A 12,644-nucleotide genomic window follows, 5' to 3' on the forward strand; every position below is an offset into this window, starting at 1 on the left:
GGTGGCACATGATCCCTTTGGGTCTCAATATTCTCATTTGCCAAATGGGGATGAAACGATTTACCTCATAGGGCTGTTGAAACCCAGCAGGTTAATACTTAGTAAATAAGTGTGCCTTGCTGTACTTTTACTTCGTGGTACTCACTCTGATCTGCAGTTAACACATATTTATATTATTTATGTTTAATATTATGAAATACCTATTTGTTTGTATCTATTTATGACCGTATCAGTCTATTCTGTTGGATTGTAAGCTCATATTCAGTGGAGATAATTATGTACTAATCATTGTTTTACTCCAAAGCACTCAGTGCAGAACATACAGTAAGGCTAAATAAATGTTGGACGAATGGAGTTTGGAGCTCTTGAACCTACTCCAGTCTTTATAGCAATTGGCTTGTGATTACTTAGGATGTCTGTAGTCAAGGGCATATCTCCTCTGTGGTTAGAACAAGTTTTATCAAATCAAATGCCCTTGTTAAGGTGACATGTCGGGATGGCTCATATCCCTTCATTCTTTCACTCTCTGGCAGATCTATATTTTGTGAAGCTTGATGTTTATATAATTTAGGAGGCCTTCTTTAAAAATATATAAAATTTCAGGAAGCATGTACACACATTGGTGGGCCCTTTTCTAGGACCTTGGAAGGGGCTTGTGAAAGTGAGGGGCCCTAATGCTTGAGCTTCATTAGTTTCACTGTATATCATTTCTGTATTTAAAGGTTTATAGAATGTTCCCTACAGGCAGTGGTAGGAGTTATGAAGGCTATGGAAATTTCTGAAAGGGAAAACATCATGGTAATGGATACAGGTTTTAGTAAAACTGTCATCCCCAAATTAGGCTCAGAACAAAACCTCCTGTGTTTTTTTTTTATTCAACAAATATTTATTGAGCACCTACTATGTGCAGGCACTGTGTGGGCATTGGAACATAGCTGTGAAAACAGAAGTCCTTGTCCTGTGGAGCTCATATTTCAGGTGGTCACTTGCATTGTGACTTGTAGACCTACAGAGGTGCAGCGAAGAGCCACAGTGTTGATCTGAGGCTGTGGCAGTTAAGGCACTTTGATGCCTTGCTATGCCTTTCTGACCCCCTCACCTTCTCCTTTCCAGGCCTGTGCTGGGAGTGAGAGCCACATGGTTAAACTGATGCTGAGAAGGCCTTGGCCATCCCAAGCGGTGATGAAAGAATCATAGATTGTTATGAGTAGGAGTGGGTATGGGCAGCTTATAACTGCTCACCCCCTTCATGGCCCTGACCGTGAGAGAGAGTGATAAAGGAGTCCTCATTTCTCCGTCAAAGCCACAGTGTGGCAGAACAGAACTGCGTGAGGAATTCATCCTGACTCCAGGGCTCACGAGTGGAAGTGTTTCTTATGTCCTGCTACCAGAGGGGCAGACAACCCCATGGTCTCAAAGAAGAACAGAAGAATTGGGGCCTGGAGACACGAAGTGCTTACCTTACTGTTTACCCCCAGCCAGTGCTCCCCTTGGCCACAGCAGGGCGGTGACTCAGAGTTGGAACTGTGTTTTTGCATTGTTGCCAGCTTTTGCATGGTGGGGTGGGGAGGAAGGAGAATGAATGAGTAGGAGCAAGTGGCTGCTGGATTTGTAACACCTTGGGAGGCAGCTGCTCCAGAACCAAAATTGAAAGAGAGCAGGCAGGCTGGGAGCCTCCGCTTCTCCTGGGCCCACGGCCGGGCCCCTCCCTCCCTGTCTGACCTGAACTGGGGTTTTAAGGCCCAAGGCTGGGAAGACACAACCTGGAGCTTGAGGAGAGAGTGTTTCTGCCGCGTTTCCCAGGAAGTACGGGAGAGCAGGTTAGTCTTGTACTGGTTTCATAGGGCTTCAGTTTGCTGCGATGTGTTCGGGTTCAAGAAAGTCAAGTAATGACTGAGAGAAGGGAGTTTTTGATGGCTTGGTTGGGAGTTCCTGCAGTTAAAGAAAACCCCAAACAATCCAATTTAATTGGGAATAAACAGGACAAAAGTGTCATTAACTGCACCTCCCTAATGTCATTACAAAGGATATTCTGTTGGCAAGTGAAACTGGGGAGGACGGCTGTTCTGCCTCCTTCCTTTGTGTTTTCAATTACTTGCAGTATTGTTGCATTACAGTCTCTGGCTCCGGCAAGAGTCTGAGACGAACCTCAGCGTCTTAAGATGTTACAGCTGGAAGATCCCTAAATCATCACCTGGTCTAGCCTTCTCATTTTACACTTGAGGAACCTGACTTATTGAAGAGCATTAAACAGAAGCATAAAACCAGGTGTTCTCTGAGGTCGAAAATGTTTCCCGTGAAGTTGTTAAACTTCCACAGAGTGTGTGTTCCTGGCTCAGCACAGCCTACTGGGGAGGCTGCTTTTTTCTTGGGCTGCACTTTCCGAACCGTGGGGCTCAACCCAGTGAGGGACAGAAGTGTGGCTGAAGGAAGGAAGGTACTTATTGATCTGAAACCACTTTGCCTGGCAGGCAAGTTCTTTAAATAGAAGTTTAAATAGGGGGCTAAGTGTTGTGCCTTCATTCAAAGGGAAGAAAATCCGTTCTTGAGCCACTGTCCTATGGCAGACTAATAATACTGGGGTTTGCAACATAGAAAAAGACGAAACAGCTCTATTAGAGTGGAGTTTGCGAGCTAGCAAAGAAAAATGTAACAGGCACTGGAGGTTGAGTGTCTGCCCTAGGTCTGTCACATTATCAGTACTCTTTGTAACAATCTTGCAGGGTTGGAATTGTCTCCTCTTTTTACAGAGAAAGAAACCAGCACTTGGAAAGGTCATTAACTCTTTCAAGGTCGTGCACCACCAGCGTACGACAGAGCTGGGATTTGAACTCTAGCCTGTGTAACTCTGAACAGCCTGGGGTTCATGCTTTGAAGGCTTCATGTTGGCCTCTTCAGATGGAAGGTCTAACCCCCTCGTTGGACAGATGAGGAAACCAAGACCCAGAGAGGTTGAGTATTTGCTCAGGGTTGTGAAACTAGTTGATAGTAATAGAGCTGGTACCTCAGCTCCTATCTCATTGCTTCTCTGTCAGCTTCCTTTAAAAAAAAAAGTTAGGAGAGGGGAGGCTATCTGGGTTTGATTTCCTCATTCAATCTGGAGTTTGGCTTTAGTCTTTTCATGGTTATTGAAGTCCTGTGGAGCCACAATTAAAACTTCCTATTAACCGAGTAGCAATCCTAAGTACTTGGGGCCCCATGTGGGGACCTGGGAAGAGGACAGGTTTGCAATGTGGGCTACTGGGTCAGAAGAGGTAATTTATGAAGTGAGTTGGCGACTGAGTGGATCTGAAAACACCTAGAGAGCCTATTGAAATATAGAGCTTGTTCAAATCACGCTAGAAGACTTCAGTCTGTTAAATCCAGTGTTTGGAAAGGACAGACCTCCCTCTCTGCAAGATGTGAGAGCTTTCAGTTTACTCAGTTAGTTTTGTGACTCCCTTGAGCCCAGCTTGGTCTGTGCCAGGCTCAGCCCCTTTTGGCACCTTTGGGCAAGGAGAGCAGGAACTAACTACGTCTCCAGCTGGTGGGTCTGAGGTTTGGCCAGATTTCAGTGTCTCTGCCTCATTGGGTGTGTGAGTGAGTCAGCTGTGGGCAGTGTGGGAGTGAGGGAGGTCCTTCCTTGGTCCGCGCGCCATGCTTCCGAGGGCTGGTGGAGTCTCCCATGTAGGATCCTTTATCAGGGCCCCAGGGTCCCTGCCTCCCACTCTCTCTGGGGCACGTGTGATACACTGGGCTGCTGAAATCAGAAAACAAGATGGATTCTGCACAGCCTCGCCCTGAAGGTGACGTGTGTTTATGAGCAGGCTGTTGAGATAAAGGAGTTCAAGTGCCTGCTCCACGGGTATTGCTCTTCTGTGCTGCAGGAGATATGGGAGAAATAAGTGAATGGCTGCTCCCAGCCCTCTGGGAACTTACGATCTTCCTGGAGGTGGGGGTGAGGGGGAGGAGAGCAAATGCATGAAATAGTAGACAGCAATGTGAGAGCGTATAATCAGTCACCAAATTATAGGTTCCACACCAAATGCTCTCCCAGTTCACGAAAGGGAGATACAGGTGATGTTTGTGTTATCCTTCTGTGTGGTTTTAATCACTTGGTAATTTCCTCTCGGGTATTTGCATTCCGTTCTTTGATTCTCTATGCCCACTGGGTTATCTCTCCTTTGTGGGCGTGGCGGGGAGGTGCAGGGGAGGGCTAATTTCTTCAAATTACTCTGTAACACAGTTAGGAGAGAGCCAAGGATGAAGCATTCTTAGCATATTGGTGTCTGGTGCTTCCTTCCTCAGATGGTAAGAGCAGTAACTTCTGATGGCTTCTGGCCCTTTAAGTTCTTGTCTCTTTGTGACCCGAGTATAGACTTCTGTGGGTTAGCCAGCCTGTTTGGAGGCACGGCCTCACTTTAAAGTAGGAGTCTTCTCAGTCATTTCTCATTCACTCATTCAGCAAATAGAACAGAGCCAGATACTGTTACAGGCTGATAGCAGTGAAAAGACAGACCAGGTCCTTATTCTTCTGGAATACACATACTAGTCAGGGAGGCTGATGATCATCAAACACATACATAATTAATAAGAATAACAGTTAGTAATAATTAGGATGATGTGGTTTGAGGTGACTGGGAGCCTACTTCAGTGGGTGGCTGGGAAGGGCTCTGAGATGATAATTCTGCTGAGGTCTGAATGACAAGGAACCGGTTGCGAGAGTACCAGGGAAAGAGCGTCCAGTACAGAGGTTGTTAAGTAGAAAGGAGCTTGATGTTCAAGGAGCACGAAGAAGGTCGGTGTGGCCGGGGCAGGATGGGGAAGGAGGAGAGTGGTACAAGAGGAGGATGGAGCCAGGCAGGGGTTGGATCATCTAGGATCTTGTAAGCCCAGGTAAGGAGCTAGAATTTTACTGTGTGTGTGATGTGGAGCTATTGGAGGGTTTAAAGGAGGAGGGTGACGTGATCTAATGTACATTTTAAAAGATCCGTCAGGCTTTCGGGGAGGAGGGTAGGTGGTACAGAGGCCAGGGTGGAAGTGGGAAGAGCCGTCAGGAGGCTGTTGTGATGACGAAGGGGCTGGCTGTAGAGATGGAAAGAAACAGATGTGTTTTGTAGATGAAGGCAACAGGACTTGCTACTCAGTGATGTGTGGCGGTTAAGGTAAGAGTGGAGGATGACTCCAAGGTCGTTGGATAGTGATGCCGTTCATGGACATAGAGAAACCCAGAGGAGGAGTACTGGGTTTGGTGGGAGTGAAGAGAGGAAACTCATCCTGTTTTTTGCCCTGTTAAAAGTTAGACACCTATTCATCATTGCCGTAGTCGGGACACAGTCAGGTTCAGCAAATGTTACACTAGGCGTTGCATGATGGACTTTCATGTATGTTCCCTCGTTCTGTCCTCACAGCAGCCTTTTGGAAGGGTATTATTGTTCTTCTCTGTTTGCAGATGGAAAAACTGAGGCTCAGAGACCTGAGACGTCTTGTTCTGGTTGAACCCAGATCTACTCACTCCAGGACTCTGGGCTGACTTGTCGCCTAGGGCGGAAGTTGAAGGAGGCTGGTTAGACTGTGCTGACGGCACTCACTTGGAGAGAGGATGGGGACCATATGTTGGCTTCTCAAGGCCTGATTCCCACACTTCTGGAAGAAGGTCCTGTCAGAATAATGCCTGTGTGCAGCGAGCTGTTAAAAATCTTAACATTTTTCAAAACAGTGCAAGCTCCAAAGACCATTTCAGTAACATCTTCAGCCCGCATAGGAAATGCCACATGAACACCAGTGACACTTTGTACTAAGCGAGCAATTGTGTAAAAGTGTTAGGTAAAATAAAACAGGTTGCTTAAGAAGTGCTGAAGGAATGTGGAGGTGCCATTTTGACTTCTGGCTGCAGCCCAAATGGGAGCTGAAGGCGAGGAGGCAGTTTCTTGTGTTTTTGGAGTTTTGATTATCAATTTGAGGACCTAACTAGGAGCATTATATGGTTACCCAGAACTCTTGGTTTTCTGGAGACACTGGGATTTAGAACAAAGATAGTAAGTACCTTAACAAGCCTGGAGGCAGTGCTGAATGTGGCTTCGGATCTGCAGGGTGACTCTTAACAATATTCCAGGAGCTGCATCGAGGAGCCAGAAAGTCCAGGGGGTGGCCGTGGCCAAGCATACCAGTGAGGAGAGCCTTGATAGAGTCCCCCCGTGGGCTCTGAGGTCGGATACTTTCCTTACACTTTAAACTGTTTCTTCTCTCTATAGCATAGGCCAGATAAGAGCTAGTGCTGACAGAGCAGATCTGCCCGCTCTCAGCATACCAATACCACCCCTGTCAGAAAAGCAGATTTATCAGGCTGCTCCCACCTCCACTCCTGAGCACCATTCACGTAACTCCGGAACTACTTGCCACGCTGAAAAAAATGGCCATGCTGAGTAAATCGGAACCTTTATGTTTAACCAGCCAGAGTCACTGCTCACATTATAGTCAAAATTTGTATAAATTGAAGATTAATCTTGCAAAAATGTTGCAAGAAACTGTAGGACCCGTTTACGTTTTGACTGGCCATGTCTGTGGTTGTAGGTGGGCTCTTCCTTCTGCTGAGCTCAAATCAATCTCCAGTTCTCCCTGGACCTCACTCTGTCCTCTTATCAAGTCCCTTGTGTTGGCTGTCGGACTTCTTCGGGGCCTAATCCAAGTCCTTCTGGCCTGTGAAGACGTGCTTGTTTACGTGGCCCGCCTTTACAGGGGTTGTCCTTCCCTACTGACTTCCACCTGTAATCCCTGGTCCTCTGCAGGCGAGACTGACTACCATTCCACCTGGATGGGTGCTCCTGGGAGGAAGAGCGGGATCCGAGAATAAAGGCTAGGTTGTGTTCTACCTCATTTGCCAAGTACTTTCTCAGGAGCCTGAAGAGCAACAGAAGCCTTTGTATGGAGAAGAGAGAGTTTCTGTGCTCCATTGAAACCAGCCGCCTGGCTCCCCGCCGGGCCATCTCCATCACTGCCGGAGAGCAAGGTGGCAATTCAGGTTTAAGAACAGGTATTTCAGGGGATTTGTCTGTGCCTGCTAACAGCGTCTTGAGACAGGGTGATAGGACATGAGATTCTTCATGGATTTTAGAAAATCAAAAATCAGGATATGGAGCAGGCTGGGGGCTTTGGGGTTGAGGGGTCAGGGACAGCAGGTGAAGTCAGGGGACTTTGGTATCTCCAAATGGGTGTGGGGCTTCAGTGTTCAGTAGGCAACCTCCACGTGGTGAGGGTGAGCCTGGAGTAGTAGAAGGATCAGAAGGACGGTGGTTGTAGGGACACTGAAGCTGACTGATGTGGGCATGTCATTTACCCTTTCTGGGCACTTCCTCACCTGTGGCTTGATGTGACTGACTACAGCCTGCCCTGCTGGGTATTCAGGAAGATTAGATGAAATAGCGCAAGGACCTCAGTCTTCTTTGCTCAAAAAGTGCTGAACCAGAAGCTCTGCAGTTAGCAAGCTAGGCGAGTTTGATCGGAGGCCATCAAATTTTAAGATCTCAGTATTCAAGAGGCATTACTCTGATTCCTCTCTTTTCTCAATGTATTGAGTCCTTTTTTTTTTTTAATTTAACGATCCAATAACATCCCATACTCCAGATCTTCAGTTTCCTTTTGTGTAACATGGGAATAAAAATAGCTGCCCTGCCTACCTCTGTGGGTACTTGGGAGGGTCAAATATGATGATGAACGTGACCACACTTCAAACTTTGTGTAAGTGCAAGAAACGGTGGTGATGATGCTGTGGTTGATAACTATTTTTGGCAAAAAGGGCAACAACTATATAAGGCAAGAAATGTTGGGAAGCTGCCTTTAGATCTGATCAAATGACAGCTATATTTTTGTCCACTTTAAAAAACTATTTTTCTTCTAATGTTAGAATGTATAATTCATGCCTACACCTTCCAGCTCAGGATTCATTTACTCAAGACTCTGGGCTTATTTACGCTGGTACAAGCTGGGTGTAGGGAGCCCAGGAGTTGCTGTTACTGTTGTACAGTGTATATGAAGCCGTTGTTGGATGCTGGGTGCTGCTCCAGGCACATGAAAGATTTGCTCTTTGCCCGCATCTACCAGGGATCCAAGTTGACCTCGTGATAGGACCAAAGACTGTGTGGGGGCTCCTAAGTGCCATATAGATTCAGTCATTCAGAAATTTGACCCTGGGCATAAGGGGAAGGAAGGAGAGGGAGGAGCAGTAGACGCTGCTGTTTTTCTGATGCTTTGTCTTTAGTGATTTGTGATCATGGCCAGGAAGTTGTCAGCCCCACAGAATCCTAAGGGAAGAGGACAGCAGGTTATCATGCAAAGAACATCAAATTTAGAAGTGAAAGACCTGGATTTATGTCTCAGTCTTATCACTTATTGACGAAGTTTTCTTGAGAAAGTCACTTAACCTCTCTGAGCCATTTCTTCATTCATAAAACAGGGGTGGACAGTGTTAACCGCTCAGCTGTGTAAGAAAAGACTTTGTAAAGGTAATTAGTGGATAGGATTTATCGTTACTCCCGTCATGAGCAGAGTGTTTTTCTTCGCCGGGTGGAAATGAGACAGGCTTAGGTTAGAGTTTGTGTTTTCAAATTCCCTGGTGAATGAAGATGTCTCTAATAGAAGCTGGGTGTAAATAAAGCCTAACCCACGAACACAGTGCAGGGATTTCTGAAATAGGTGTTGAGGGGGCCTGCTTCTCATCCTTAGCTAAATGCTCACACCTTAACTCTGCTTTTTTGGGAAGAGCAGCCTGCTGCCTGCCTGATGAGGTCATACGATTCCAAGGGCTGGCAGTGGCTGGGAGGGGTGAGAGGGTGCGGGGGTGTGTGGGGGGGGTGCACAGTCACAGGGCCAGGGAGCAGCCTGGCCCCAGGGCTTATAGGATTCAGGCTGCTCAGCCCTCAGTGCCAGCTTACCCCAGATACCAGGACACAGGATGCGCTGACCAGGCCCCAGGGCAGAGTAAGGGAAGCTTTGTAGGCCTTGAGTTTTTTTTCTCTTTTAACCTTTATACTATGCTCATTTAAACCTACGATTCTCCGTGGTGAGTCAGGGCTCAGTTTGGAGATGGGATTGATATCTTTACACCGTCAAACTGAGATGATATATTGACTCTGACAGTAAAAGCATTTTAACCGTCTGTATTAGGAGCCTTAAAAAATGACCATGCCCTTTGATTAATTTCACTTCTGGGACTTTAACCCAAGGAAATCATTTGAATTGCAGAAAAAGCTTATATATGCAAAGATGTGTTGATTATAACAGTGGAGGTGGGGTAGGGGGAGCACCTAAACTGCCCAGCATTAGAAGAATGTAAACCTTTCTAAAATATAAGCACCACGGGGTGAGGCTCTTTTGTTTACTGTGTATCTCCAGCATCTAAAGCAGTACCTGGCACACGGGTGGCCAGTAAACATTTTCTGAACAGTTGTATGAAAGCAATTTTACAGTATATGATAAGATTGTTACTCACTTGTTTCAAATGAAGTCTGAATGACATGTGACATTTTCTAAGTTAATAGGATGTGAAAAAAGCAGGATACAGATTTCTAAGTATAGTAAAATCACTTTTTTTTTAATATATAGAAGGATAAAAAAGCTAGGAAGATACCCAGATACATCTCTAGGTGGTGAGATCATGGGTGACTTTTTTTCTGTCTACATTTTCTAAAATTTTTTAAATGACTATGATTTTTGTGATTGAGAAAAACATTAAAATAAATCATATTTTTTAAAAAATGAGAAGGTTAGATTAGTTTATTCATGGAGCCTTTAGAGCCAGCTCCTCCTTCCTTTCAAAGAACCAGGCAGCTTTTATGAATACACAAAACACCTACGCACTTTGGTTGTGTCTGTCAACTTAGCGTGGAAGCCGATCCCTCCTCACTTCAAAAGGGTGATAGAAACTTCACAGTGTTGAAATTGTACAGGTCATGTTGCAGAGACATGCCCATACATTTATATCCCATCATCGAAGCGAAGACATTTTGTAGTAGGAAGAAGAATTTTAAGAAGATAGATTTTTCTGGGTGGGTGGTTAATTCTTAGAATTCTTTCCCTGGTTCATGGGTTTTGGAAGCTGTTGAAAGTGCCGTCTGCTTTCCTTCATTCTTGTTTTCAGCTCGTGCCGTCTTAAAGTAACTTTTCGCTGAGTGATTCAGTTTGTTGGAGTAAATGCTTCGTGGACTGTCTCTCTAAGATGCAGTGTTCTCTTGGAGCCAAGGCTTGCCCAGAATTCAAATTTCCATGTCTTAGATGGGCTTTGGCACCTGAGCTGGAAGTGTTTGGTGTTTAAATGCGTTGGGTTCTGACAGATAAAGTGCCTCTTGGAGGAAAGGCCTGTGGTCTCACCCTGGGAGGAATCTGATGGTCAGGGGTCCTCAGACCTTGCTGACCTGTTGTTGTGTCTATGAGCCTTTCCTTTCACGTGACTGCTCATTCATTATCTCTCTCTCTCTCTTTTTAGCCATAACCAGCAGACCACAGCGTTCAGGCATCCTGTGAGTGGGCAGTTTTCTCCAGAAAATAGTGAATTTATTCTTCAAGAAGAGTAAGTACATTTGTATATTCTCCTTTTCCAGGCAGAGCTTGGGAGCTTAAAGGCATTTGCTCAAAACGAAGCTTGTTGGACTGTTTTCTCTCTCATACATAGAGGGTTGGAGTAGGTTGTTTGATTTGAGGTGAAACTTGAGAATTTTGTTTTCCAGTGTCCAGACTTCCCTCAGCAGGTAGATACGGGATGTGAAAGGGGAAGATGATATGGGGATGCGCTGTGTTGGGTGTTGTCGGAGCCTCTTCAGAGCCCTCTCTTGCCTGCAACCCTTTCCCCTCAAGCACCACCTAACACACTAGCTGTGCTCTGGGAGGACCCACTCATCTATTGTGAAAGTACCTTGAATACAACCTCAGATTGAGCTGAGCCCGCCTCCCAAGGAAGCCTCAAATAGGAGTGCAAAGCCAGGGCTTAGAAGAGAGGAGGGCTGGTGGCACCCATTGTCCCGGAATGTTTTGAGTCCTTTCTGCTTTTCCTAACGCGGGAACCTTCTTGCCCCTCAGTCCCATTTCAGGAGGGCCTCCGGGTGCTCAGAGGCAGGTTCTGCCACCCAAGGCTTGTCTACTTAAAAATGCATGTACAGCCCACACAGGACATGCTCTCCCCACCATGAAGGCAGAGCAACGTGGGCAAGTATCTGTGTTCCCTTCTGATCATTTGAGACAGTTCTGTCGAAGAAAACAATTCTGTTTCAGAAACTAATAGAGGCATTGGCTCTAATTTTTTTTTCTTTTTCTTCCAAGTCATTTTTTTGTGTTCAGTCACTTAGACATGTTCAAATACTATCTTAAATTATCAGTATTTATAGTTTGACAGCACTTCCCTCTCTCAATACTTACAGTTTTAAACTAACATGGAAAATTTCAAACATATACAAAAGTAGAGCAATACGGTAATAAATCCAATGTATTCATCACCCATCTTCAACAGTTTTCAAAGCATGGCTGATTTTATTTTATCTATACCCTCCCCTTCCCCCTTGGGATTGTTTTGAAGCAAATTCCAAACGTATCATTTCATTTCAGTAATATTTTCAGCTTAGAGTCATTATCCTACAGAACGTTTAAAAACTAAAAATCTGTAATTATGGTCGTACTGGCATTCCTTGCATGTTTACTCTGTGCTGGGGATTTTATGTGCATATCTCATTTAATACAATAATCCTGAGAAGTAGACAATCATCACCATTTTAGAGACAAAGATGCTGAGACTCAAAGAAGTCACATCACTTGCCCAAAGTTGCCTGGCTACAAGTAGAAACCAGGATATCATCCAAGCTTGATTTCTTTAGTCCAGTCTAACCCTTGCCCTAGTCAGAAGCTGTTTGCTCAGTTATTTTAATGCTGGTGGCCCACGGGACATGACAGCCAGACTGTGGGTTTCGAGGTGACGGGGTGTGCCTGACTCTGAAAGCATTAATACTATTAGAGAGTGGGTGGAAGGTAAAGATTGTCTTGTCTCCTCATCCAATAGGAACTGCTATGTAAAGACAAAGCCAGAATGTGGATTCTCCGAATTCCAGCTTGGAGTGAGTTTGTTTATAGACTCCTGAAGGTCAGAAGCTCTTGGGAGGTCATTGAATTCAGCCCCCTTTCTTAGGCATCCTGGAGACATGGGCGCCTGACATTATTAAAGGTCTGGATGCAGAATCTTTCAGAATACTTAGCTTGAGAAGTTGCCAACTTTAATAATAATAAGAGCTTCTGGAGAAATGCAGACTTTCCATCACTAAACACCTCTGTCACACACACCTTCCTTTCCTCATTGTTAGCAAAAGATCCTGACCACTTCTGAGAAGGTAGCCTCTTTATTCTCCCAAAATATCTGTCTCTAATCTCACTTCCATCCAGTTTCCAAGGAAAAGTTATTCCTTCTTTTCAAGGGTCACTTTTTCCCTTGAGGTGCCATTTCTTCGATGTCATAAGAGGTGCTTGCTTGTCTCAGATGATGGGTGCAGCTATATGGCCAGACATTCCTTGAAGGAGATAGAATGTGCTTTAGGCATTGAGAGGAAGGGAGGATTCCTGTGAACTGATGTGGTGACTCCTGTGCTTATTTGTTAAACCCTTAGTAGGTGCTTCCGTGTGTCAGAGGCTGT

General features: G+C 45.3%; 1 protein-coding gene across 13 annotated transcripts in view; it reads left to right on the plus strand.

Moving 5' to 3' along the window:
- The window catches only part of PLEKHA7 (pleckstrin homology domain containing A7), a 207,619-nt gene that overhangs the window by 117,879 nt on the left and 77,096 nt on the right, over nt 1-12,644 (plus strand). For all 13 annotated transcript variants that reach the window (XR_012509671.1, XR_012509672.1, XM_074372318.1 and 10 more), the window contains one exon: nt 10,460-10,543. Coding sequence is in view for 11 of the 13 variants with exons in the window: in XM_074372318.1 (XP_074228419.1) it covers nt 10,460-10,543 (84 nt within the window). In the remaining 2 variants the exon portion in view is untranslated. The remainder of the gene's footprint in view (nt 1-10,459; nt 10,544-12,644) is intronic.

Source organism: Camelus bactrianus, chromosome 10 (assembly GCF_048773025.1).
Source record: "Camelus bactrianus isolate YW-2024 breed Bactrian camel chromosome 10, ASM4877302v1, whole genome shotgun sequence".
NCBI lineage: Eukaryota > Metazoa > Chordata > Mammalia > Artiodactyla > Camelidae > Camelus > Camelus bactrianus.